The 26,506-nt window shown below is 51.1% G+C and overlaps 1 protein-coding gene across 2 annotated transcripts in view; it reads right to left on the bottom strand.

Moving 5' to 3' along the window:
- The window catches only part of ABCA5 (ATP binding cassette subfamily A member 5), a 1,464,780-nt gene that overhangs the window by 364,937 nt on the left and 1,073,337 nt on the right, over nt 1–26,506 (bottom strand). For both annotated transcript variants that reach the window (XM_078654285.1, XM_078654286.1), the window contains exon 32: nt 24,966–25,135. In XM_078654285.1, the coding sequence (XP_078510411.1) occupies nt 24,966–25,135 (170 nt within the window). The remainder of the gene's footprint in view (nt 1–24,965; nt 25,136–26,506) is intronic.

Here is a 26,506-nt window from a genome sequence, read left to right as displayed (position 1 = left end):
TTGGACAGCATTGCATCATCTCCGATTGACATTATAGAAAAGGATTTGCTAATGTTACAACATAGCCAGTCTCAATTGCGTTCTATAATGCTACTAGGCTGGACGTTGCAAAATCTCCGTTCAGGCTATGTGCCATGGCGTCTAATCAATACCACGTCATTGTTTACTGTCCTTAACCTTACAGATAAACAAATCTCTTTGGCACAAAGAGAAGCAGACTATACGGTGCTGAGCATTGAAAAACTGGAAAGATTACCATTGACAGTATCTGAGAAATCTGTCGTTGAATGGATAATATATGGCACCATCTCAATGTCAGTGACGATTTTCCAATTTCAATATTGTCTACAGCACATACCAGCAGGCCTGTATGAAAGGTTGGTTAAGGATACATTAAGTCAACCTGGAGTTTACCCTATACACACAAATGTTGGAGTGGGGGAAAGGAGGTATTTCTTAGTACAAAGAACTGTAAAAACTCACTAAGTGGTACACTTTTATGTAAAGGTATTAATTTACATGGAGCCTGCGAAGGTTCTTTAAATAACCTTTCTTGCCACATGCACGGTACTCCAGCGGCTGTGATGGAACCAATTTTTAGGCAGCTTTCCAATGGGAGCTACGTTATGCTCAACGATCACAGATGTTGTGGCATGTTGCCAGGAAGAGCCTATCTGGTTAGTGTGTCAGCCAGGGTCACTTGTTGTATGCAAGTATTGTATCCAAAGAGTACTACAGACAGGGAGACGGCGTTATGTCCTTCACTGAATATCTCTTCTATACGAGTTGATACTTTAAGCAGAATGAAAGCCATTCTTTTACAAAAAACTGTGCCACTGACCTCGTCTAGAGAAACGTATGATCTGCAAGTTGCAAGGACTTCTGCAGAGATACATGCATTATTATCAACAAACTGCCCAGTACATTTCGCAGAAATGTTAGGTCAAATCTTAAACATGTCGGATACTAGAGGCCTTGCACATGTATTTAAGACGATAGTTTCGGGACTGTTAACACCATTCGAAGCAGTCCTCGGCATTTTTCCAAATTTCGTGCACTCTGTGTTCGGCGGTCTGCCTCTCATTTTGGGACTCGTAGCAGGAATTCTATTTTTATTTCTCCTTCTCCGATATGGCAAGTCCAGTCACCAATGATACCCAGACTACCATGGAACAAGCTCTCCTTGCCATGCGGTATCGTGATAGAATTACACAAATTCTTGGCTTGGCTCGTTTAAGAGATCTGAATACCACTTGGTTCCTTTCATTCAGACCAATCTGGCAAGATTGCATTTTACCTGTTCTACGATGCCTGCTTTGCGGAGAAGAATGCGTGTTAGACATCTGTCTTACACTTCCATCAGCACTGCCAACGGATGTTGACGCCTTGCTAGGTCTGGTAACAACTCATGCATCGTGTTGCCCCCAACGGCTGCTGATCCTGATGACGGCATTCATTGAGATCTCACCAGCAAATCCAGCTCTTGGTGAGGTACGTGAAACAACAGGCACACAGGTACCATCTACATCGAACATTGCTAATGCGACTGACGCTGACGGCGATGCTTCACATCTATTCACATTTGATCTACTTGATGTAGAAGTTCCACTTTCACCAACTATGGTAGACGGTTTCTTTGTCGGGTTAGATGATTTGATGTTTTCTCCCGACACCGAGAATAACTTTTGAAAGTGCACAGAGCGTTCCATGAACTCTGAAATGAGGTCTTCGGTTTTTCAAAACAAACCCTCTAACTTTGGAAATCTACATTTCTACAATCAACTTTTTTCTCTTCATCCCAGAATAGACCCTTTTCGCTTGGCACAAAGTAATCTGCTTAAAGTAGAACTATACTTAGAGAACAAGAGATTCATTTGATACTTCCTATAGACAAATATTTGGCATTATTTCATAAAAACTTTTAACTGTTTATATATTATGCTATGGAATGGTGTCAACCTTTTTCTTCTGTAAATTTAGAGCCATTTCATAACTGTCATTTCATGTTTCATTTAGATAGCATTTGTTAATGACAGCGATTGCTTGTAAAATGCAAACAAGACAAATATTCATGTATGTTTAATGCATTTCATTTATTTTGGGTGGGTGTCATGCCTCAAGCCCCCTCCCAGTGCGCTAGCCCTTTAATTGTGCACTATAAAGGTATTCTTGACCCAGGGAGCGACGCTTCACGTTCTAGCGTCTAGCTCCGTTGGGTTCGTTTCTGTGCCTGACTTCCTGTGCCTGACTTCCGGTTTTTCTCCGTCCTGGCGTTCTTCCGCAGTGAGAGTGTCTTCGGCTCTGTTGGTTCGTTTGAGAACCTTTGCGGGCCGTCTCTCTTGTTTACAAAGCGCCTCTTTCCCTATTTAGCTGCTGTGCAGTGTTCTGGTGTCCCGCCCGGCGGCCGGGTTTGACATCCGGCGGGATTCCCTCTCCCTACCTTTGCCTCCTTGCTGCTCCGCTTGTCAGCCGGGCTTGGGCTCCGCTGACGAGCCGGGCATCCTCCCTCTGTTGTTGGCCTCGTTTCCCGCTCCGCTTGTCGGCCGGGTTTGGCTCCGCTGACGGGCCGGGCACACCTTCACCCTTCCTTTTTTCTACCACACCAGGTTGCTCCGCTGCCAGCCGGGTTCTGCTCCGCTGGCGGCCGGGTTGTTACAGGTGTGCTGCCCTTAGTTAGTTAGGGCTTTTCTTTATCCCTTCTCACACCAATTACTCTTGGGGGTTATTCAGCTCTGGTGATTACTTCACCTCATTGGACTTGATATCTTGCGTGGACCAGAGAGGAATGGGCTACAGCTACATGTTCCAGAAACACGGTAACAGTGCATTCTTGCGCTGCACATTGTAATTGGTATCAGTACTACTGTATTGCAGTGTTTGATTCCCTGTTTTGTTTGTTGTAGATGTTGTTTCCACTATCCAGGATATTGACAACCGAATTCTTATGTTCAAATAATCCTTTGGGGTGTGCTTCGTGGCAGTTAAGACAGAAGATCAGAGTGAGCAGGATATCTTGTTAGTCACGCCATATACAAGTATACATTAGGTCATTCGACTTATGAAGGTATTGTCTTCTTCACTGCAGCTCCAGTTATATCCCTTTCCAGAGGTTCTTTCATATCCATTCAGGAACATCAACATACAAGTAGCTAGGTATGAAAGGTTATGTTGTATAATTGGGAATGTGATTATCCTCTTCAGATGTAAGAATATAACATTTTGCATTACAGTCTCTCTTGATTGCCAAGCCCACAAGAAGGTTGAGACGACCAGTCTGAAGACCCTCAACACCCACTTGTTACCCCCAACCTTTCCTTGTTTTGTCCCCCTGTGTTCCCCTGTTTTGCCTCCTGTGCTCTAGTGCTTGATAGAGTCGGAAGGCTACAGGGGAAGGCTGTGGATTATACTTCGGATTCCTGACGCTCCTGCAGAATCATCGTGTATCCTTTACAGTGGGATTATGAACACATGCTTTAGTTATGTTTTTTATGCTTATAGATTTAGTAATATTAGACATAATACGTGGAGTGGGTGTTGAATAGCGTTTTAGGACCCTAGTGTAATTTTCCCGATTCATGACCTTACATAGATATAAAATACCGTATCCTTATATAGGTATAGAAATAATAACCATATTAAGACATAGCTAAAGTAGTACTAATACAGCTTGGCTACTTCCACCAGTTCCGAAAATCTACAACGATTTCTTGGAAAAACCCACCTTCAGCAGTCAGGGACTTCCCCCTGCATGAATATTAAGTTATCCAAGAAATCATGGAGTTTTCAGAGAATTAAGTCTCTGATGACGTTATTATGTCCAATCTTACGTCAAACTCGGCACCTTCAAGGTATAAATATGCCCACACTTGTCCAAACAAACACACGGTGGTTTGGAGCAGTTCGACTATCTACTTGCCCGACGCGCCCTGCTGCAGAAAGTGCCGAAGGAAGCCGACCCTCCAGCTGACGCACTGAGACGCCCTGTACTTTCTCCAGCCGAGAAATCCAGCTCCAGTGTTTCCAGGCTACCCTTGCGAGTTGCTGGGAAATCGAGTCCTGAGAGAGAGAGATACAAGACCTCCTACATTCTAAACCAAGGTACAGAGCTGATTAGACCCTAAGAGAATTCTAGGTATAGAACTACTAAAACTAGGCTACACCTCACTTACTTCTTCCCTTGTACTAGACCTAGGTTAGGTACACCGGGGTAGGTGTATTTTAGAAGCACCAGTTGAGTACTTTTAGTCATTATTTATCACTGTATGTATTTTTGCATCTTAGGTATCTTATGGCTTAGAAACCATATCATGCTTTTACAGTATTATTTTATAATACTCTTCGTATTATATGCTCTGTACTTTACAGCAAGTATTACGATTGCAGCAGTTCATTTCTTATGCTTGAGAAAGAAGACTGTTCAATAAATACCCTTTTATTGAAAACGCCCGTCTCTCTATTTCTCTGCACCTCTGGTGAAACAAAGCAATCACGATTGACTGAGTGAAATAACTATCTATTGTTTCCGCGACTCTAGAGATATATTTCTTATTCTTGGGGAACAAAGTTGTCATGTTTTAAGCAGTTGTCAGAAACTTATCCCTTCTTGTTTATTCGAGAAAGTTTCTACTGACCTCTGAACTAGCTGGCACACACACAATTAAGTTTAGTATATTCGGTAGAGACCTAGTTGACTTCAGTCCTACGTCTAAACTACAGGATACACTATTCCAATGCGCAGAGCCTATTGGGAATATAGGAACTACACTACAATTCTTTTTAAGCGTAACTTTTCCCCATAGGGGATACTGTATACAAGATGTTGGGGATGAGAACTGGAAAAATGCAATTCAGCTTTCCCAGCAGTTTCCTTTCTATAAAGCCTGGTTTCCAGGTTGTTTTTGTTGATGTAAATTTCTACATCAAGAAAGTTGATTTTCAGGTTACTGATGGTTGATGTGAAACTTAGATTGAGATCATTTTAATTAATCTCAGTGACAAAGTTCATGGCTTGCTCTTTTGATCCTTCCTACACAATAAATAGATTGTCTACGTATCTATAGTACAATTTTACATGATGATTCGAATACCTTTTGTGTGTGCCCCTGAGAACCAGCTCCTCCCACCACCCCATGAATAAACAGGCATTGATGGGGGAGAAGCTGGCTTCCATTGCAATGCCCCTCATTTGCTGATAACATTTTCTTGTTTGACAAAATGCACTACTTAAACAAAAACTAATCATGCTTAACAACATAACATTATGTTGGGGACAAGTTGCCTTGTTCTTGTTCTGATAAAATTTCACTGCACGGAGGCCGTCCTTAAGCTTAAGCTTAATTCAAGTGTACAAGTAAGACACATCCAAAGTTAAAAGGTAAAATTGTTTGTCCCATTTCAAATCCTTCACTTTGGATATGATATCACTGGTATCCCTTATGTACGACGGTAAACCCTGTACCCATTCTTGAGGAAAAAAGTCTCTATATATTTGGAAGCATTTTCTAGTAAACTTACTCTTGCTAATATGATGGGCCTACCAGGGGGCTTAGAGGCATTTTTGTGGATGGAATAGATGTTTGGGACGGTTGGATGGTCATTTCCAATAAATTGATACTCGTCCATTGTTAACAATCCCGCACTCTTCCAAGCCTGAAATTTAGCATAAAAATCATTGGATGTCTCCCTTAAGGCCACTGAATTACTGAGCTTGTAGCACATTATGTCATTGAATTGAGGTAATGCTACAATCATATAGTCCTTCCTTGCCCATAAAACTACATTACCTCCTTTGTCAGAATTTCTGACTAAGAAGCTTTTTTCCTTTTGTAGTATGTTGATCAATTTTTGTTGGTGATTTTCTTCTTGGAATTTAACATTTTGTGATTCAATAGTTTGATTTCACTTATTACGTTTTCACTGAAAATGTCAATACCATCTCTCATAAGTACTGGGGTAAACTTAGATTTCTTTTTGAAGGGAGTGCCTCTGCTAAATGTTTCTTGTGAGGCCAAGGTATTTGTAGTTAAGGTGGGAGAAAGAGCTTCCCCTTCCGCGCTTTGATTATCTTGGTGTAATTCTATCAACACTTGTAACAGCGATTGGTCAGTTTAGGGCATGGGTTGCGAGATTTCCTCTGTTTCTGGATAATTTGGGAGATTCAAGGCACATCCTGCTCTTACTTTTCTCATTGCATTAAACTTTTGAAGCTTACATTTTCTCACAAATTGGTAAAGGTCCATTCGCGTATTGGGGTAGTCAAAATTGGATTCTGCACAAAATGATAAACCGAGGGCTAGTATTTGTAATTCTGCTTGATTAAGAACCGCTTCAGTTAATCCCTGTTCTTTTCCTTTGCATCTATCGGCGGTTTCTACAGCCCCTCCCGTGTATTTGCTGTTGCTGAGCGGAACTGGTTCGTTTTCTAGCCTTTCACCTCTGCCTCCGCCTGTAGTTTCTCCTCTGCCTGCTGGTTTTTTCTGAGGCCTTGGTCGGAGAGTTGCTCGCCGTAACTCTGCTAAAAAATTCAGATCTTCTGCGGGGGATGGTGCAACACGAGTCCCGCCTGCTAAGGATCTGCTGGAGTCCCCCTCGGCTTCACTTTCAATTGCCGAGCCAAAATCAGATTTAGAGGTGTCAGCAGTAGCTTGTTTATTCAGTGAAGTACCGGATTGCTGGGCATTGGAGGCAGCATATTTAGTTGACTTCATTGCTTCACATTTACGTGAGAAAGTAAAGATATGGCCACTTTTGTAATCCACTCGATCCCGGTGGAATTTGAATGCTTTCCGTTCTTTTATCTTGTCTTCCTCCTTACGTAAACAAATGGTCATTTCTTGTTTTAGTTTGGCAGTTTCATCAGTGAGACCCATGGCAGTAATTTCATCAGTCAGTGTTTCAATGTGGAGTTGTAGCGCTATTCTGTCAATTTCCACATATTTTTTTTGATAATCAAATTTTTGTTTATTGAAACTTTTGAAGGAAACATTCGCATTAGGTCATTTACATCTGTAAGACAGTCCCATGTATCTCCCACAACATCACATAGCGTAGTAACATGCATTAATGAAGGTATTGGTTCCCAATGAGGACGGCACAGTGTCAAAGTCATCATGGCGGTATCACGCCAAACCATTTCCCCCAGATCTTGGCAAAGAGTTCCGGGGAGCCCCATGCCTCAAAGACGGACTCCTCCTGGGCCCCACACCAGTCCACCCCCCTCCTCCATTTCGCCAGAGTCGGTGGTGCTTTCTGGGTCCATAGGGCTGCAATGTCTCTCTTTGCTACCGCAAGCGCCGTTCCCAAGAGGCGTTTATCCATTCGAGAGCCATCCAAACCATCAAAGACCCCAAGGAGCGAATGTCTCGGGTCGTGGGGGACCACCCAACCCAGCACACTCATCAGCTCTCGCTCAACCCCTTTCCAGAAGGACTCCAGAGCGGGGCAAAGCCACACCATGTGGATAAAATCAGCCTGGGTACCAGCACAGCGGGGACATGCCGAGGTGGGCCATGTCCCTGCTCGATAGAGTCGGACTGGCGATAAGTACGCTGTGTGAAGGAAGTAAAGTTCGACAAGGCGTAATTTCGAGGACGTAGTAAGAGTTCTGGGCGCCATAAGGGCAGATCGCCAGTCCGCTTCATCCAAGGGGCCCACCCATTCCTCCATTTTCGATCTGAGGTGGTCAAGGGAGGCAGGGGAATTATTAACTAGGGTACGGTATATTCGGGAAACCCCACCCTTCCCCAGGTTCCCCATCATGACCTGGGCCTCCAGGGGGCTGAACTCCGGCAGGGAAGTGGGGGTGGGGAGCTGAGTGTGAAGAGCATGGCGGAGTTGTAGATATTTGTAGAATTGGGAGGGTAGAAGTGAGTGGCGCTGCCGCAGGTCAGCAAAGGAACGTATGTGGTCGCCCACCCACACGTCGCCAAGTAGGGATACCCCCACGAGATCCCACTGGCGAAACCCCTTCAAGACCGCGGTCTCGCTTAGCCATGTGCCGCACCAAAGGGGCGTCTGTCTGGTCAATTTCTGGTCCCAGCGCACCAGATGAAGTGCAGCGCGCCATGCCATGAGGACCGATCTGGTGACTGAGGGTAGGTCTCGGGGGATCGGGGTACCATAAAGGAAACCCTGTAGACGCCCAAAGTCGAGGACTGTGAGCTCCAGCCTGTAGGAGGGATCCGACCACCCTCCCGCGAACCAGTCATGAAGTAATAGGCATACAGATTTGTGACGCCCATACGGCCATCAAAGGAGGGAATACGGGAGTGCGAGAGAGACAAGCGGGAGCGCCCCAGTCCCCATAAAAATCGAATCAGCGCAATATCCAATTCTCGAAACCAGCCACTGGAGAGAGGGATCGAGGTGTTTTGTAGAATATATAGAAAGCGCGGGAGGACCATCATTTTAAAAAGGGCACTTCGTCCCAACGGGTTGAGGGGGAGGGATTGCCAATTACGGAGGTCATGTTTCATCCGGGCGACCAAGGGGGCAAAATTGAGGGACCACTCAAGTTCAGGCAGGAGGGTTATCCATACCCCATGGTATTTAAATGAGAGCTTACGGAGGGGAATCACAGCTTGCCAATCGAAGCAGAATCGGGAAGGGTGGAGGGGGATTAGGGTAGACTTCGCCGGGTTAAGGCGGAGGCCAGAAACCTGCTCAAAGAGCACTCCGGTTCAGCTAGATAGAGCAGCACGTCATCCGCGTATAGGGCTATAGTATCTGTCTGGCTCCGATCCCACTGCCAGCGTGGATCAGGGGGTCTTGGCATATGAGCGCCGCCAGGGGCTCCATCGCCAAAACGAATAGGAGGGGGGAAAGAGGACACCCCTGGCGGGTGCCCCTGCGGATGGGAAACAGGGTGGAGAGCTTACCGTTGACGAGGACCCGGGCTCTGGGGCCATGGTAGAGGACCCGTACCAGGCGGCGGAAGGGAAGGCCGAAGCCAAACCTCTCCAAAACATCGCCCAGGTATCCCCAGTCCACCGTATCGAATGATTTCTCGAAATCGAGAAGGAGAAGGGCAAGATAAGGGGAGAGCCGGTGACGGTGGGCCAGGGTGAGGTGTAGACGGTGGATACAGTGTCGGGTGCCTCTGGCCGGCATGAAGCCGCACTGGTCAGGGTGGACCAGTTCAGGCAGAAGGGGACGAAGCATCTGGGCTATGGCTGTGGCGAATATCTTAAGCTCGGTGTTGATCAAGGAAATGGGCCGGAAGGCGGAGCAGTCTAGGGAGGGCGGGTGTGTCTTGGGAATAACCACGATGGTTGCCACATCTGATTCGGGAGGGAAGGAACCGTCTTCCACCACTTGGCGAAAGAGCTCTGTCAGGTGGGGCACCAGATCGTCCCGGAACGCGGCGTAGTATTCCTGAGGGAAACCATCCGGTCCCGGTGTTTTGCCGGAGTGAAGCAAGGTGATGGCCCCGTGGATTTCTTCCGCGGTAAGCGGGCCATTCAGGGTGTCCGCCACGTCCCTCGGAAGGCAAGGCAGTGTCGTCCCGGAGTCCGCCAGCAAGCCAGCGAGGGAAGCACCGGGGGGGGCGCGCGGCATAAAGGGCTTCGTAGTAGTGGGCGAAAGTTTGCGGATCTCAGGGACAATGCGGTGGGCGCTCGGATAGGAGATCAAGTTGTGGAGCAGCTTCCCGTTTTTGTCGCCCTATCCATATATACGGGCAATCGAGGAGCGCCAGAGCATCTTAGCGGACTCTAGGGAAAGGCGTCGGATCTCGTCCCGGACCAGAGTCAGACGTCTAGAAGAGTCTGAGGTGTCCGATCGGAGTTGTTCTCGCTCTAGGCGAAGAGACGTGGCCTCTAATTGTGCTAGTTGGGCGGACTGAGCTGCGCGTTTGGCGTGCACGAGTCCCCTAGCAACTCCCCGGAGCACCGCCTTACCGGCTTCCCAAAGCGTCCCCTGTGAGGAGACCGAATCCACGTTGGAGGAGAAATAGTGCCGGAGTTCCTGTCTGAGGGAGTCCGCTAGGTCGGGATCCTGCAGATACCACGCATTAATACGCCAGGTGGTCCTAGGGCCTGTGGGCGGGGACCCAATGCGGACATCAACGGGGGAATGATCAGAGATACCATGGGCATGGATCTCCGTGCCCAAGACCCGCTGACAGTCCATAGCGGGCATCAGGATCAGGTCTATTAGCGAGTGGTTTCGGTGGGCCGCGGACGTGTCAGTGTATCTTGTCACTCGAGGATTCCACACCCTCCATACATCACAAAGTCCCAGTGCGGAGGCCCAGCTGTCAAGACAACTCGCCGCAGCGCGCCTCTGCGCCGTAAGTGGGCCTGAAACATCCAAGGGGGGTTGGAGGACGGCGTTGAAATCCCTCCCTATAACTGTGAGGCCGGGAGGGAGGAAACCACGCTCGTGAAGTGTTTCAGAGAGGAGGATAGGAGGGTCGGGGGGACATACATGGATAAAAGATTCAAGGGGCAGCCCTCAATTAGACCTGACACTGCCACGTATGTACCCTGAGTATCGGTGACAACCTGGGTTGCAGTGAACGGGAAACCACGCCGCAGAAGAACAGCGACTCCCCGGGAGCCCCTGGCGAAGCCGGAATGCCAGACCCGGTCGAATCCATAACGTGCCAGGAATTGACACTGAGACCCCAGGAGATGGGTCTCCTGGAGGAGCAGGGCATCAGGGAGGAGGCGCCGGGCCGCCCGCAGCACCGCCGTCCGTTTGATGCAGTCAAGGAGGCCATTCACATTCCAGGAAAGGATGTGAAGTGGCGTGTCAGAGGTAGAAGGCATACGGGGGACTAGTTATTGCCATGGGGCGGATGAGTTGTAGGGGCCTCCTCCCAGTCCCGGGGGAGAGCCGGATTCGGTAGGGAGCCCGGGGTGCAGGCAAGGGCGCGCGTGGGCAGTGCAAGGGACAGCGGGGCACGGGAGTGCACATTGAGGTGGGGCAATATGGTCCCTAGTCTGTCAGTGAGGCCCAAGCCATAGGGGAGGGGCGTTGCACGCGAGGAGTTGGTAAAGCGGAGGCCATCTCAGGGAACCAGAGTGTGTCGTGTGGAGACAAAGTGGGGTGTACTGTTGAGGATGAAGGAGAGGACAGGTGACCAGCGATGAGAAAACAACAACAGAGGCGGCCCATAGGCGGCCGAAAACAACAAACACATGAGGGACAACGGCCCCTCCCCACCCCAATCCCCCAATTCCCCCCACCCTATACTTCAGAACGGGAAGCATCTGTCGCCCTGAACTAAGTACAACTTAATACAGCAAATGCTAAACTAAAACGGTTAGCTGGGGCAGAGACTATGGTCAGAGTACCAATAAGGAGGACCCCCCTCCATACTGTAGGATGTACTGGTGTCAAATCACATCATAGACAAGGAGAAAGACGGATATCGTGTCGATGAAGCGGTTTGTGCCACGGGGTGGCTCAGCCAAGTGTTGGTGCTCTAAGGAGAGCCCCCTCCATAAAGCAGGTGGGAAGCAGCAGAGCCCCACGAAAAACTCCTGAGTCAGCCCAATCCAGGAGCAGGAGCAAAGAGTCCGCGGACAGGCCCATGCCTCCGTGGAGGTGCAAGAAGGAGTCCATGTCTCCAGACGTTGGGCCACGATAGTCAGCAGGGCGTGGATTCACAGACATGACTGAGCCAGACCCGGCTCTTCCGGCAAGGGCGCAGGTTCCAGGGCCTTAACAAGATGGGTCAGGGAGAAGTCACGTTCAATCCAGAGTCAGAGTCACCCTCGGAGCCCCGAAGCAGTGGGCTTCTGGAGAGGTCAGTGTCTGAGGCGGCACGTCGCAGGGTGGCAGCGGGTCCAGGGGCTGACTGTAGGTCAATCAGGGACGGAGTCCGAGAGGGAGGTGCAGGGTCCCGTTGCTGTGTCTCTGGGGAGGTCCGTCGGGCCGCGGGGCCCGGTGAGCAGGAGGGACGCACCCCACGAGTCCCCCTTCTGCGGGACCCGGTCCTACACCTCCTAGGCTTGGGCGCCGGGGTGGTCGGACGGTCCAGGGCAGCTCGGGCGGGGAACGGGCCGTCCGCAGCTGGAGAGGTCTCTCCTCCGTGGCCCAAGTCCAAGCCGCCTGTGGGGAGTCAAAGAAGAGGGTGCGGCCTTGGAAGAAGACTTTGAGGCGGGCGGGAAAGAGGAGTCCGTAGCGGATGTGCATCGTCCGCAACTTCTGTTTCACCTCTTCGTAGGAACGACGTTGGGACTGGACCTCTCTCGAGTAGTCGGGAAAGCCCATTATCCTGGAGTCCCGGTGGTGTAATTGTCCCAGCTCCCGTGCGGCCCTAAGGATGGCATCCCGGTCTCGAAAGTTAAGAACACGAAGGATGAAGGGGCGAGGAGGGGCTCCCGGTGGAGGCTCGGGGGCCAAGGAGCGATGGGCACGCTCTATCGCGAACCATGGGGAGAGCCTGTCCTTCGGCATCCAGCCCGGATCCAGTCCTCTAGGAAGGTGGCCGCATCTGACCGCTCGACCCTCTCCGGGAATCCCAGGAGGAGCAGGTTGTTTCGGCGCACCCTGTTTTCCGCATCCTCGGCGCGGCGGTGGAGCTCAGCTGTCTGCGACTGAAGACGAGCCATTTGGGCCTTGATGGTGGAGACGTCGTCCTCAACCGTGGAGATCTGGGATTCAGCCTCCGTGAGGCGCTCCGTGGCCTTGCGGAGGTCTTGACAGATGAGACACATCAACGTTAACCTCCCCTATCTTGGCCTCGACCAACGACTGTGAGGTCGAAATCGCGTGGAGAAAAGTTTGCAGGTCTCCTCCAGCGGGCCCAGGGCCCAGCGGCCTGTCCGCTCCAGCCCCTCGGTCCAGCGTGGCAAATTTGTCCAGGGTCGTCTGGGCGGTCGGCACTGAGACCGCCGCCGCCCGAGGCTTTCCCATGGCCCGTCAGCCCCCGGAAACCAAAGCCAGTGGAATTGATGAGAGGACAGGCGCCGCGGCTCCAAACAGCGCAGGGAGGACGTCGTGGATCAGTGACACACCGGACCACAGGGGAGCAGAACAGAGGGCGGCTCCAGACTCAGATGGGTAAGGGCGGTGTCGCAGGCAGCATAGGCGGGATCGGTGACCCCAGGAGAACCGCCAGGCGGGCAAGAGGGAGGCGGGCCGCAGTCACAGCAGTCTCGATTGGCAGAGGAAGGGCACTGCTCTCATGGCAGTGTAGGTCCCTCCGGCTGGGTGGCAGCTCGTCCAACTGGGTCAGAACCACACCGACGCCAGTGTCCGGATCTCCAGCCGTGCGCGGAGGGCCCCCAGGGGTCACCGGAGATTACGGAGCGCCAAACCGCAGTTAGTCAGTGGAACAGGTCAAGGCCCCTCGCAGGTGTGTCACCCCTCAAGAATGGCGTGAGGGGGGAAGGGGGGCCCCAGCAAGTTGGCAGACAGACCAATCGCCGCAAGCAGTGGCGCCCCTCACCTCAACTCGTCGGTCCTCAGCTACAGCAGGCCAGCAGGCGGCGTCCCAGGGAGCGCAGGATCGGCGCTCGGCGGCCGGGAAGGCGCCCATTTCATAGGCCCCACTGGGCGCCAGGGAGGTCAGGCAGCAGATGGAGGCAGCAATCCGGGGGAACACAGGGGGCCGCCATCTTGGTAAAGGAGCGGGCGCCAGCTCCTGCACCCGGGACCAAGGAGAAGGCACCAGGCAGCTCCGACCGCGGTTCCGGCTCCAGGACTTGCAAGCGGCTCCCCGACCACCACGGGGAGCCCAGGAGAGTGTCGTAAGGCTCTCAGGAGGGAGTCGCCATCACCCGCGAGGCGCGCCGGTCGCCTCAGGCGGTGGGAGCCGCGGGGACAGCCCCGGGAGCCAGAAAACACTCTGCGGGGAGCGGCTGCAGCGGGGAACACAGGCAGGGTGCTGATTGCGAAGAAGTGACACCAGAGCAGGTAGGATGGAGGCGGATGACGGATGGGGGGTCCGGAGCACTCTTAAAGTGCGACCACCATCTTGACGCCTCGGCCACGCCCCCCCAATTGCCACATATTTTAAACTAATATCTCAACTAATCTCCTTGATGAATCCAGATTACATTGGGCCCATTCCTTCATCATTTTCTGGATTAGGCTGCTCGTAACTGGGCCCTGTTAAGATAAGTTGTCCTCTAGGAATTCTCTCCACGTCCAAGTATCGCTGTAGTGATTTCCCTGTTCTCCGCGCATCAACTTTTCCAGCGCTTTCATTTTACTTTTGAAATCGTCATTGGTTTTAGTGACATTGACCCCAGGTTGATAAAAACACGTTGCTAGCTGAGGGCACTCAAAGATCTCAAAGGCTGCTGCCTCACGGTCTTTCAGTGTGTCTGCCGACATTTTGTAGTTATTTACAGTAATTTCGTTTAGCGTGTCCCGGGTTCACAGAAGTATTAAATAATCCTCTCGTCCCGTACGCTATGAGCACACCAATCGCCCCTCAATGCCTTTGGGTCCTACCTTTCAGGTCTCTCCAGCGACTCGAGAGTCCTCCGACACAGCGAGTGCAGTGGACGATCCTGGCGGCACAATCCTTGGCTGCGGGGGGGCTGACTGTTGAAAATTCCATCCAGATTCCTTTTTCCCTCCGGTCGAAGACACGGAAGTGGTAGCTTTGTTTGACAGTCGCCTCTTGTTGATTGGGGGTCCGTGTTAGTCTGGTCAAAGCTCCACCAGTCCAAATATCAAAAGAACTGCTTTTTGCCTCTCTCCGATATCCTTTCAGCAAAGCAGACAGACCCGTAATTGCGTACTTAAGGTTGCATTTTAATGTCGGCCATTACGCGTTTCAGTCCTCAAAAGACCTTGATCACATGACAACGCTGTGAATGTCGATAGACCATTTAAATTGCTACACTTTGACACATGATTAATGATGTGTAGTAGAACTGAAAGAAACATTCGCAGGCTTTCATTACATGAGTCAAATCTCCATTTTATCCCATCCGGGAACAAAAATAATTAACATTAGTTTTTGTTGTTACTTGCCAAAAATACATTTTCAATCAAAGGGAATAGTCACAATTGATAAAGAGGTGATAAATAACCTTAAGAAAAGTTCAACATGAAATAATTAAAATGTTGTTTGAACCATGTATAAAATAGTTTTTAAATACATAAAACATTTTTTTTTATAAGAAATGGCAATTTTTTGTAAAAACATATGGAAATCATAATTAAATGTAAACAATCTGAGGATCAATTATTGATTTTGACTAGATCATAAATATATATCTATACACACACACCGAGATAAAGATATATACACATAGAGGCGTGTACAGAAACAAAGTGAAAGCAAGGGGAAGAACTCGAAGAGCATGCCCCAGGTAAAAAGAGACTCCACAGGAGGCACCATCAGCACCAGTGAGAAGTGGGTCACAACAATGGTAAGCACTGAAAAAGCGACAGCATCCTGACAACGGGGAGGAAGCCCTGGCCTCCCGCGAGACAATTGGGGAGACCGACCACACACTTCACGAGGAAGAGTGAAAAATACACAGACAGAAGTCCGACAGAAAAGAAAGCCATATTACGGTTAGTGTCGACGGAGAACCCACAACCAGAAAAATATCTGGAGTGGAACACAGACCACAGTAAGTCAGAAAACAGCAGCCGAGACCAGTAGCAGAAGCACCTAATCCTCAGAGTGGCAAGTAACAAAGGGACCGGAGTCCCTGCCAGGGGAGAGCAGATGGAAATAGAAAACAAGGCAACGCACAACAGTGACGTAGCTGGTGGACATTCCACTGCCCATAGACCAAAAGGGTCAAGGAACACCATCTGCAACCAGTGACATCAAACACATTGTGTGTATACATAAAACAGAGAAACCATTCCGGAACAGAACAACAGACTACAAAGGGGAACGTACAGACAGACAGAAAGAGCACAGTGAAACCGAAAGAACATGCCATGGAGAGCCAAGCCTAGCAGAAGGCAGGAGAGGGCTACGGCATAACCCGTAGAGGACAACCCAGAAGCCCCTTAGGCAGATTACAGAAAAAGAAATACAAAAACAGTTGGACAGCTGTAGCAAAAGAAGGGCAAGATGGCGATAAGCTGCACAGTCCGGCTAATGACGTCTTGAAAACAGCGACGGTACCTACCAAACAAAGCAGTTACAAGACTACAACCAAATGCAAAGTCCACACAAGGACTAGAAACTATGGAGCTCATGGAAACTCAGACATGAGACGTTGAACCGCTGAGTCTGCATGTCTGTCGAACAAGTAGACCCCATCAAAGGACAAATCCCTAAGTTGCTCCTGGACATTGCCAGGGAAACAGCCATCGAGGCAGCCAGGCATGGCGACGCAGAGCAAAGGACAGGGTCATAGCACAATCCACCGAATCAGTGATGTCCATGGCCGACCGGATGGAATATTGCGCCATTTCCCGGCCGTCACAAATCAACTGATCTAGGTCAGACCAAGGACCCTCGGAAGAGAGGGGAGGAGGCACTCGACCGAGTCCCAAAGAACAGCAGTTGCCTGTGCAAACACACAAGACCTGTTCAGGGATCTAAGGCCTGCACTGGTGGATGCAAATACGTGACGGCCACACAACTCCAACGATCGAGACTCCCAAGTGGGAGGGAGTAACGGAGGGGGGCGGAAGGCAACAAGACTGATGCTGCCTGAAACACCAGCCCTTGAGCCCTAGGATGGAGGGACAAACAGACAGGGTCACCTGGAGCAGGGCGATGTTGATGCGCAATGGCACGATCTACTGGGTCCCCCGAAGAGGCCCTCGCCCAAGTCCCCAGAAGAGTGTTGTATAACGACTCACCAAAAAGCAACAAGGGCTCTACTTCCACGGTGCCCTGGTGGAGTAAATCCAGCAAGGGAATCAGAGGGCAGAGAGACAGAAGGGGGCTGCACTTGTAAAATGTCCGTCGCCCTGTGAACTACCCTCACAAAAGACCCACTAGTCACCGCGGACATCCAGGTGGACACAACAGGTCATCCATAGGGGGTAGGGGACGGCATGAGACTAATCTTGCCACCAAAACACGGTGGCTGTACAGCCATAGGGTATCCAAGGCCCTGCCAGTAAAGGAGGACCTGGTCTGGGGGACAGCAAAACAATCCTGGGGGCGGCAAACCCACGGGAGCCTCCTCAGTTTCAGACTCCACATCCTCCGCCAACCAAGCAACTGCCGCGGATGGCACCGGCGTCGAGATGCCGTCGACTCAACGTCGCCCCATCCGTCAGGCGTTGGACCGGTGTTGAGGTGACCTCCACCGAGGTGGCAACCTGCAGAGAGGAACGAAGTTGACTAGGATTCGAAAGCTGCGCTGCAGCCTCAGCCGGCATTGACGCAGGGAGCCGCATAGGGCTGTGCGAAGACGACATGGAAGGCTTGGACGTGCAAGGAGGATGCCCCTCTGGGCGATGCCCCGATGTTGCAGCGACTCCGGATTCGGAGTCAGGGTGCTCGACCGGAGCCGGGGGAAAACCCGCAGGCGAATTACCGATCTGAGCCCCTACCCCCTCTATCGGGCCCAGAAGGCATGCCAGGGAGAGGGGGTGACCTAAAGACAGGAAGCAAAGCCCGAGAATAGGGCTCCATCTGGGCCCTAGTCGCCCCAGTGCCAGGAAACGGCGGGTAAGTGGGGGCCAACTCCTGAGGACCCAAGCCTGGTAGAGACCGGGAGCAGTGGGCCCCGCCGTCGTGTGAGGTCGGCCACCTCCGCAACTTTTTTCTTGTGCTTACCTGCGGCAGGAGAGCGACGTCCGCGGGAACGACTCCGCGACCTGTCCCGAATCGACCCCTCAGCACGAGAAGGAGACAAGCGATGTGAGGGCTCCGAACAGGACATCCGGGCGGTTAGCAACTTCATAGGACATTCCCGCAAGGACTATGGCTTCAGCCGGCGGCAGGCGTTGCGCCCCTCGGAGTCGTGGTGCTCGCCCAAGTACCACATACAGATCGCGTGTAGATCCGACGCTGACATCTGGCGCAAATAGGATTCACAGGTTATGAAGCCCGAAGGCATCACACACAGTTCCCGGATGCCAAAAGACATCGAGAAGTCCTGAAAAACAAAAACAGGCCATAGGTCACCGCTTCTCCGGATCCGAGTTGGGACGAGGAAAGGAGAAAACTGACGTCAGCGTGCTTGGGGGGGGGGGGCGGATTGACCCTATATGGCTCCATTGACGTCACTTTCGTGGATGGCGTCAGGAAGGAGGCGGGCGACGCCGACCCCCGGCATGCAAAGGTACTGCTGGGGAAAACTTTTTTTTCCGGATCCAGTCTGATGCCTGGGGGGAATATTCTAAGTTAAGGAATCTGTGGCTAGATGTCTTTATCAGAATACAGTATTAAAAAGTCTACAGTCCATAAGGGATACGATGTATGTTTCTGTGTTCTGTTATTGTGGTACTAAGCTGCTTGTAGTTAAAGCACAAGTTACTACTTGTGTAACGATATATCTGTAAGAGAAATTAGTTAGTGATAGATTCCTTACCTTAGAATATCCCCAGGCGTCAGACTGGATACGGAATTTTTTTGCGTAGCAGTACCCATGCGCGTCGGTAGGCGTCGTCCGCGGCTCCGCGTCCGTCGTCGGCGTTGTGATTATGTCGTCGGAGTACTTAGACGCCGCCTTCGCGTGCTGACGTCAGTTCTTATACACAGCTTTTTCACGCCAGAAACGCAGAGCCATGATAAAAACCAACACTGGTGCCATGAAACTAGGGCCTTGAAAGGGGATGACCTTAACCCTAGATTTCGGTTCGCAGAACGGGGAGGGTGGGTGGGTCGGTAAGAAATCTATCACTAACTAATGTCTCTACAGATATATCGTTACACAAGTAGTAACTTGTGCATCTGAAAGAGACACGTTAGTGAAAGATTCCTTACCTTATAATAGATACCCCAGCAATACCAACCCCGGTGGTGGGTCTGCGAACCGATAATCACACCAGAAAGTCCTGGAGGGTGGAAAAGGCAAAGAAGCCATCCCTCCGGACTTGGCTGTCCAGGCAGTAGTGTCTTGCGAACGTGTGCAGTGAGGCCCACGTAGCTGCCTGACAAATGTCCTGCAAGGGGACTCCCTGGCCCAGGGCAGTAGTAGTCGCCGTGGCCAGAGTGGAATGGGCCCTAAGCCCAACAGGAGGTTCCTTTTTAGCCAAAGAGTTGCACGCCTGGATGCACAACACGATCCACTGAGAGATGGTCCGTTTGTACACCGCCCGTCCCTTCTTAGCGCCCACGTAACCAACAAAGAGTTGGTCATCCACCCGGAACTGGCGTGTGCGATCCAGATAGTATGAGAGCGCACGTTTTGGGTCCAGACGGTGGAGCCTCTCTTCCTCTTTCGAGGGATGCGGAGGCAGAAAGAAAGTGAGCAAGGTGATGGACTGCCCGATGTGGAAGGCTGTCACTACCTTAGGGAGGAAAGAGGGTCTTGTCCGCAACACAACCTTGTCCGGATGGACAGAAAGGAAAGGAGGTTTGGAAGAAAGAGCCTGGAGCTCACTCACTCTCCTGGCAGAGGTGATGGCAACCAGGAAAGCAGTCTTCAGAGTAAGAAGGCGGAGAGGACAGTTATGAAGTGGCTCAAAGGGAGCGCACATCAGATAAGTAAGTACAAGGTTCAAGTCCCACTGAGGCATCACGAATGGAACAGGAGGGAACATGTGTGTGATGCCCTTCAAAAACCTATTTACAATTGGCGACTTGAACAAAGATGGCTGATCAGGTAGCCTTAGGAAGGCGGAAAGGGCAGAATGGTAGCCCTTGATAGTGCCCAGAGCAGAGCCCTGCTGGGCAAGAGAAAGAAGGAAGAGGAGAACCTCAGAAAGGGGGGCAGAGAGTGGATCCACAGCCTTTGCTGTGCACCATGCCACAACTGTCGCCGCTCAATCTCCAAGCATGATGGTGGAGACTGGACAGGTTTAGGTTTAGGACCGTCCCCTGCTGCTGCGACAGACGGTCCTCTTGAAGAGGCAGACGAATCGGGGGATCAACAGACATGCTGAGTAGCTCTGGATACCAATATCTTCGTGCCCAGCCTGGAGCCACAAGGATAACCTGGGCCCGGTCGCGTCTGATCTTCTTCAGCACTGAGGGCAGAAGTGGTATAGGCGGAAAGGCGTACAATAGACTGCAACTCCACTCGCGACGAAAAGCGTCTCCGAGCGAGTGCCGCCTTGGAAATTCCAACGCGCAGAACTGATGACATTGCGCGTTCTCGTCTGTGGCGAATAGATCTAACCAAGGCTCTCCCCACTGCTGAAAGAGGCCTTGCGCCACGTCCGAGTTCAGACGCCATTCGTGATCCATCATGCACCGACGGCTGAGTTCGTCCGCCCTGGTATTCAGGGAACCTGCCAGGTGTTGAACAACCAGGGTCACGCTCTGATGTTCCAGCCACTGCCAGATGCGCAGAGCCTCCTGGCATAGGGTCCACGACCCCACCCCGCCCTGTTTGTTGCAGTACCACATGGCGGTGGTGTTGTCCGTGAACACCTGCACTACACTCTCCCGGACAGAGGGGAGGAATGCCTTCAGTGCAAGCCGGATCGCCCGCAGCTCCAGAAGGTTGATGTGGAGCCGGGACTCCGCCGGAGACCAGAGGCCTCTGATCTCTGCCTCTCCCATGTGGCCCCCCCCCCCAGCCCTGGAGGGACACGTCCGTCCCAACTACGTGCTCCGGTTGGGGTAGGGAGAGGGATCTTCCGCTGACCCAATCGCGGTCCGTGATCCACCACTGCAACTGACTTGCAGTGCCCTCCAAGATCAAGACATGGTCGGACAAGTTGCCCTGATGCTGGGCCCACTGAAACTTCAGGTCCCACTGCAGAGACCGCATCCGCCATCGGGCGTGATGCACCAGAAGGACGCAGGAGGCCATCAGCCCCAGAAGCCGCAGCGTCAATCTGACTGAGACTCGGGAGAAAGGCTGAAAGATCGGAATCAGAGCCTGTATATCCCGAACCCGCTGTTCGGGAGGATAAACCCGAAACTGCGCCGAGTCTAGAACCGCTCAGATGAAGAGGAGCTTCTGAGAGGGACACAGGTGTGACTTCGGCACATCGATGGAGAACCCCAGCAGGTGCAGGAGGTCGGCCGTAGTCTGGAGGTGGCTGACGACTGTCTGGGGCGAGCCCGCCTTCAACAACCAGTCGTCGAGGTAAGGGAAGACTGAAACCCCTAACCTGCGCAGATGAGCTGCGACCACCGCCATCACTTTCGTGAACACCCGTGGGGCGCTGGTAAGGCCGAAGGGGAGCACGGTAAACTGAAAGTGCTCGTGGCCTACCGTGAACCGCAGGTAACGCCGGTGGGCCTGCAGGACGGGGATGTGAAAATAAGCGTCCTGCAAGTCCAACGTTACCATCCAGTCTCCAGGGTCTAGGGCAGCTAAGACCTGAGCCAATGTCAGCATCTTGAACTTCTCCTTCCGCAGGAAGCCGCTGACGTTCCGTAGGCCCCCTTTGCCCTTCTTGGGTACCAGGAAGTAGTGGGAGTAACAACCACACCCTACTTCTGGCCCAGGAACGCGCTTGATGGCCCCCTTGGCCAAGAGGGCCGTAACTTCCTCTAGGAGAAGTCTCAAGTGATCCCCCGACACGCGGTGGTACTGCGGTGGCATGGCTGGAGGGGACGCCTCGAAGGGGAGGGAGTAGCCCCTTCGGACGATTTGCAGCACCCACCTGTCCGAAGTGACAGTGCAACAGTGGTGGTGGTGATGGCGAACCCTGCCCCCCACTGGCATCACATGGGCCTGAAAGCACAGACAAGGAGGGTTTTGAGGCGGATGCTGCAGGGGTAGGTGTGGACTGGCCTCGCCGTTGTCCCCGACCGTCGCTACAGCGGTTTCCACGTCCGCCACCGCGCTGGATGGTAGTCTGCGGCTCGTGGCTGGCAAGACGTGTGGGGGCGCCCCTTCCTTGGCCACGAAAGGAGCGAAAGGCAGCCGTTTGCTGGCGCGGGGCCGAGAGGCCCAAGGACTTGGCCGTAGCCCTGGAGTCGTTAAAACGCTCAAGCGCATGGTCTGCCTTGTCGCCAAAGAGGTGACGGCCATCGAACTGCATTTCCATAAGTGTGTTTTGGACATCAGCCGAGAAGTTGCCAGATCTCAACCAGGCGTGGCGACGAATCGCCACCGTTGTTGCCAATGCTCTGCCCAGTGAGTTAGTAGTGTCCAGCCCACACCGGATGGAATAACGCGCCGCATCCTGACCTTCCACAAGAGCTTGGCAGAGTTTAGCCCGGACCTCAACCGGGCATTCTGGCAGCAAGTCCGCGACCGTGTCCCACAGAGAGTGGGAGTAGCGTCCCAAGAGGCAAGCGGTGTTGACGGACCGCAACCCTAAACTCAGGGAGGAGAATACTTTCTTCCCGTATTGCTCGTACCTCTTGGATTCCCGGTTGGGGGGAGCCAACGGGAATGCGGTCTGGGAATTAGAGGCCTGGATGACCAGGCTCTCAGGAGTGGGGTGGGTAGACATAAAGCAAGGGTCGCCCGAAGCCAGGCGGTGGCGCCTGGCCACGTTCCTATCCACAGGCTGACCTGTAGCGGGCTTGGACCAAGTGCCCAGAAGAACGTCAGATAAGGCCTCATTAAACGGCAGCAGAGGCTCGGCCGAGCTTGACTGCGGTTTAAGGACCTCAGTGAGGAGGTTAGTCCTCACAGCCGCGACGGGGAGCTCAAGGCTCAAGGCCTTAGCCGCCCTCATCAGCACCACGCTATAGGCAGCCCCCTCCTCCGTAGCCACGCTAGGATGGGAGACAAAACCAGTGTCGGGCGAAGTGTCCAGACCACTGGCATCCCCAAGCTCTCCTGTCCAGTCCTCAGAATACTGACACTCACGTGCCAGAGGGTCCTTAGACCCCTCCCAGTCCCCCTCGTCACCCATCGCCTGGTACTCAGGCTCAAAGGATGGGGCCGGGTCATAGAAATAGAAATCTCCCATCGGCGTCGAGAGCGGCACCGCTCCGACGCCGGACACGAACCAAGGGCAGGACCAGGGACGGCTTCGTCCTGGGAGGGCGCCGAGAGCGACACCCTTGGGGTCGGAGCCGGCGAGGTCGTGAGGTCGACCGGCGGCGACCCGGATCCGGAGCCGGATCCAGTGGGGCCCTGCAGCGTCGGGGCCGGAGCACCCGATGGCGCCGGGGCCGAATCGCCCGGCTCGCGTGGGGACCCAGTCGGGACCGCTTGGCCCGTAGGCACCGCGGAACCCGACGGAGGAGCGAGTGACCTCATGGCCATGAGGAAGTCATCAATCTCTCCCGGCGTCACGTTCTGCCCAGGGACCGGCGTGTATTGAGCAGGTCGCGACGCCTGCGGCTCCGGCAGAGCCGCGTGGGTGGTGTCGCACGAACCCCCGGCCGCATCGCGCGAGCATCGGGGGGAGTCAGAAGAGCAATGACGTCTCTTCGACTTCTTGTGCTTACCTGAGGAGCCCATGGACGACTCCCGGAGCCATGGTGGCTCCGACCCCGCGACCAGTCCCTCAACCTGCACGCGGACCGGGACCTCGAGCGGCGCGGGGCCGAATGCCGGAGCTCGAGTCGCTTGCGGGATCACTCCTGCCTAGCCTTAGACGTCGGGGCTCGACAGTCGGAGCAGGCCTTGTTGTCGTGGTCGAGGCCTAGGCAATGAAGACACCGGCGATGGGGGTCGATAACCGACATCAGTCGGTCGCAGTCGGCGCAGGGTTTGAACCCGGGCATCCCTACCGGCACCGTCGGAGTCGTACAGACTTTGAAGTAGATCAAAAATGATCGAAAAAGTTTAGTCAAAAATAGACTAAGGGTACCACTTTTTCCGGATCGACGCTTGCTGGCGCGGAAAAAAGAAGAACTGACGTCAGCACGCGGAGGCGGCGTCTGAGTACTCCGACGACGTCATCACGGCGCCCACGATGGATGCGGAGCCGCGGACACGGCCTACCGACGCGCATGGTTACTGCTACGCAAAACATTTCCGGATCCAGTCTGACGCCTGGGGATATTCTAAGGTAAGGAATCTATCACTAACGTGTCTCTTTCAGATAGGGATGGCACATAATTGGAGCCTCCGTTTTTTATAAAATCTCAATTTTCTTTCTACTCAAATGTTGGAAATCATAATTCTCTATCATATTCTTAGATGCTTTCTGTTGCAATATGAAACGGGGATTTGAAAGTATACTCTGCAGAGGCGCATTACAAGCATAATTCAGACAAAGCTCAGATTCTACAAAATCTCCAGAATAAGATAGTGATTTAACCTATAAAAGATGTTAATGTGTGTTGGAGCTTTATGATGGTGAAACTGCAATAATAGAAGCCATTGCCATAAGCCTATGATCTTAGTGGTTTATGAACATACAGGAGAGTTTAGGAGTCCATCTGGAAAACTAAAAGTTCAACTTGCTTGATATGTAATTGGGTACAGTCGGGAGCAGGAAATCGTTCACAATGCCTTTCTAATCATGAGTGAGTGCTGGTATATGTAAAGCGCACTAATGCCGAGGCGTCTTGGCGCTATGCAGGGTAACGTACTGAAGTACTTGCCATCATCATCCGTACACTTGTATAGCCCGTCTGCCTTTTGGGTTTTGGAATGAATTGACATCAAATGTGCCTCCTACTCAGCAAGGCTGAATGACTTTGGTCACTAATTCCTCTGACTGTTCTCCCACCTACCTTATTATGTTGATGTCAGCCAGGAATGCTTCACATATGTATCACTTGGAATTTCTTGAAATCGAGACCATGGGATTAGCATCTTGTGCAGCCGGATATAGAGAGTTAACTGATAATTTTACAATAATCTACTGCAGAAAAATATGGGATTGGGGTTCACCTGGCCTAGTAGCTACTTTTTTGCATGACAATATTTTGCCATGTAAAAATTATGGTTTAAATAACTTTTTGAAAGTTATATACATATTTACCATCAAGTTAAATGCTGAACTAAAGCCCACCATTTCAGCGAAAATGTAACAGCATTATTTTCCATCTGTGAAGATCCTTCAAATAGAAAAATAATTGCTGGAAAAAAGATTACCGTTTTATAACGTCCTTCAGATCACTTGCAGTCATTCCTTTGATGGTTCCAAAAACTTCAAGATGTTCTTGCAGTGAAATTTCTGGCCAGAGAGGGTTGGTTTGGGGACAATAGCCAACAAAATTAACAGGATTGGTACCTTCAGTATGTGAGTATTCTCCCATCTGCACCTGTACAAAAATTCATTACCGTCGATTAATGCTACATTATGTGTCATAGCAATGTGTATTTTTTTACTACAATCAAATGTTTAATAACAGTTTCTTTGCAGTGAAAACACACTTAAAACATTTATTCAGTTTTGTGAAAAATTCTAATGCTCTTTCTGTATCTTGGTATAGGACGAAAATATTATACTTAATACATTCAAGAAGCTAGCAACAAAAAACAAATATTCAGGAATGAGTATGAATACTTAAATTCCAATTTCCTCACAAAACTGTTACTTTCACCATATCTAAATCTATATTAACCTGTGACAAACGAGAGTTTGATGCTCAACACAGTGACTACGTCCAACTGTAAACATTGAAAATAGGCCCCTTTAGCCCAACGTGAAGTAGTTAAGAACAATCATAATTAAGATGCATCGAGCTCTTCACGCCACAACATTTGCTGCAACAGTCCTAAAATTGGGGAATTTAACATTTAACAGAGAAATAGATATTTATCAGTGTTGCACTTAACTGCTTTAAAAAGGGAAGTTAGACAAAACACAATCTTTGGCTTTTAATGACCCACAATACAAAATCCCAGAAATGTAGTTCCTATTTTCAATGTAAATCCTGACACTTCAAATTTAACAGATGAAAGCAAACTTGTTAGCTGCCATCTTTAACCTCCTTGCTATTCTCTGAGATATTTCAAGTGTATGGCACACATTTGTTTGTCATTTCACGTGGATGTACACGCATGAGAGCTTCCCAATGTCTTTAAATCAAGCATAGAATAATAGTTAGGCGTTATTGTGAACCCAATGTATCTTAAGGTTGTTCACAATGAGTGGTGATCACTTTGTTGTAATAATTCTGCTGTAAGGACTTTTCAGGAGCAGAGCCTCTCCATCTCTAACTGACACTAACAAGGGCCAGTCCACTAACAGCCACATGCATCAAGTGATTTAGGAATCGCAAACGGTGCGAATCGCAAAATTCGGCCGTTTGCGATTCCTTAATCACTATTTGGGATGCATCAATCAAAAACTACAAGAAATCGCTATTTTTTGCAATTTCTGAAAATGCGATTGCATTTACGGAATCGCAATTTGCGATTCCTTAAATGCAATGCATGACACCTAAAAAAATTGCGAATTCGCAATTAGGAGGAAAAAATTACCATGAGGTTGGACCTCATGGTAATTTGCGAAAAATCAGAAAAATGCAATTTTGTGCATTTTTCAAACTGTCATGTTGTGCACACACATGCCCTTAGGACATGTGTGTGCACAACATATGTGCATAGATTGATTTCAGGGGTGCAACAGGGTGTCCTTTGGACACGCCTGCACCCTTGAAATCTCAATCTCAATTTGCGATTAGCTA

This window comes from Lissotriton helveticus, chromosome 7 (genome assembly GCF_964261635.1).
Source record: "Lissotriton helveticus chromosome 7, aLisHel1.1, whole genome shotgun sequence".
NCBI classification, from domain to species: domain Eukaryota; kingdom Metazoa; phylum Chordata; class Amphibia; order Caudata; family Salamandridae; genus Lissotriton; species Lissotriton helveticus.
Note: the sequence above shows the minus strand (reverse complement) of the source record. Positions and strands in the feature narration are given on the sequence as shown.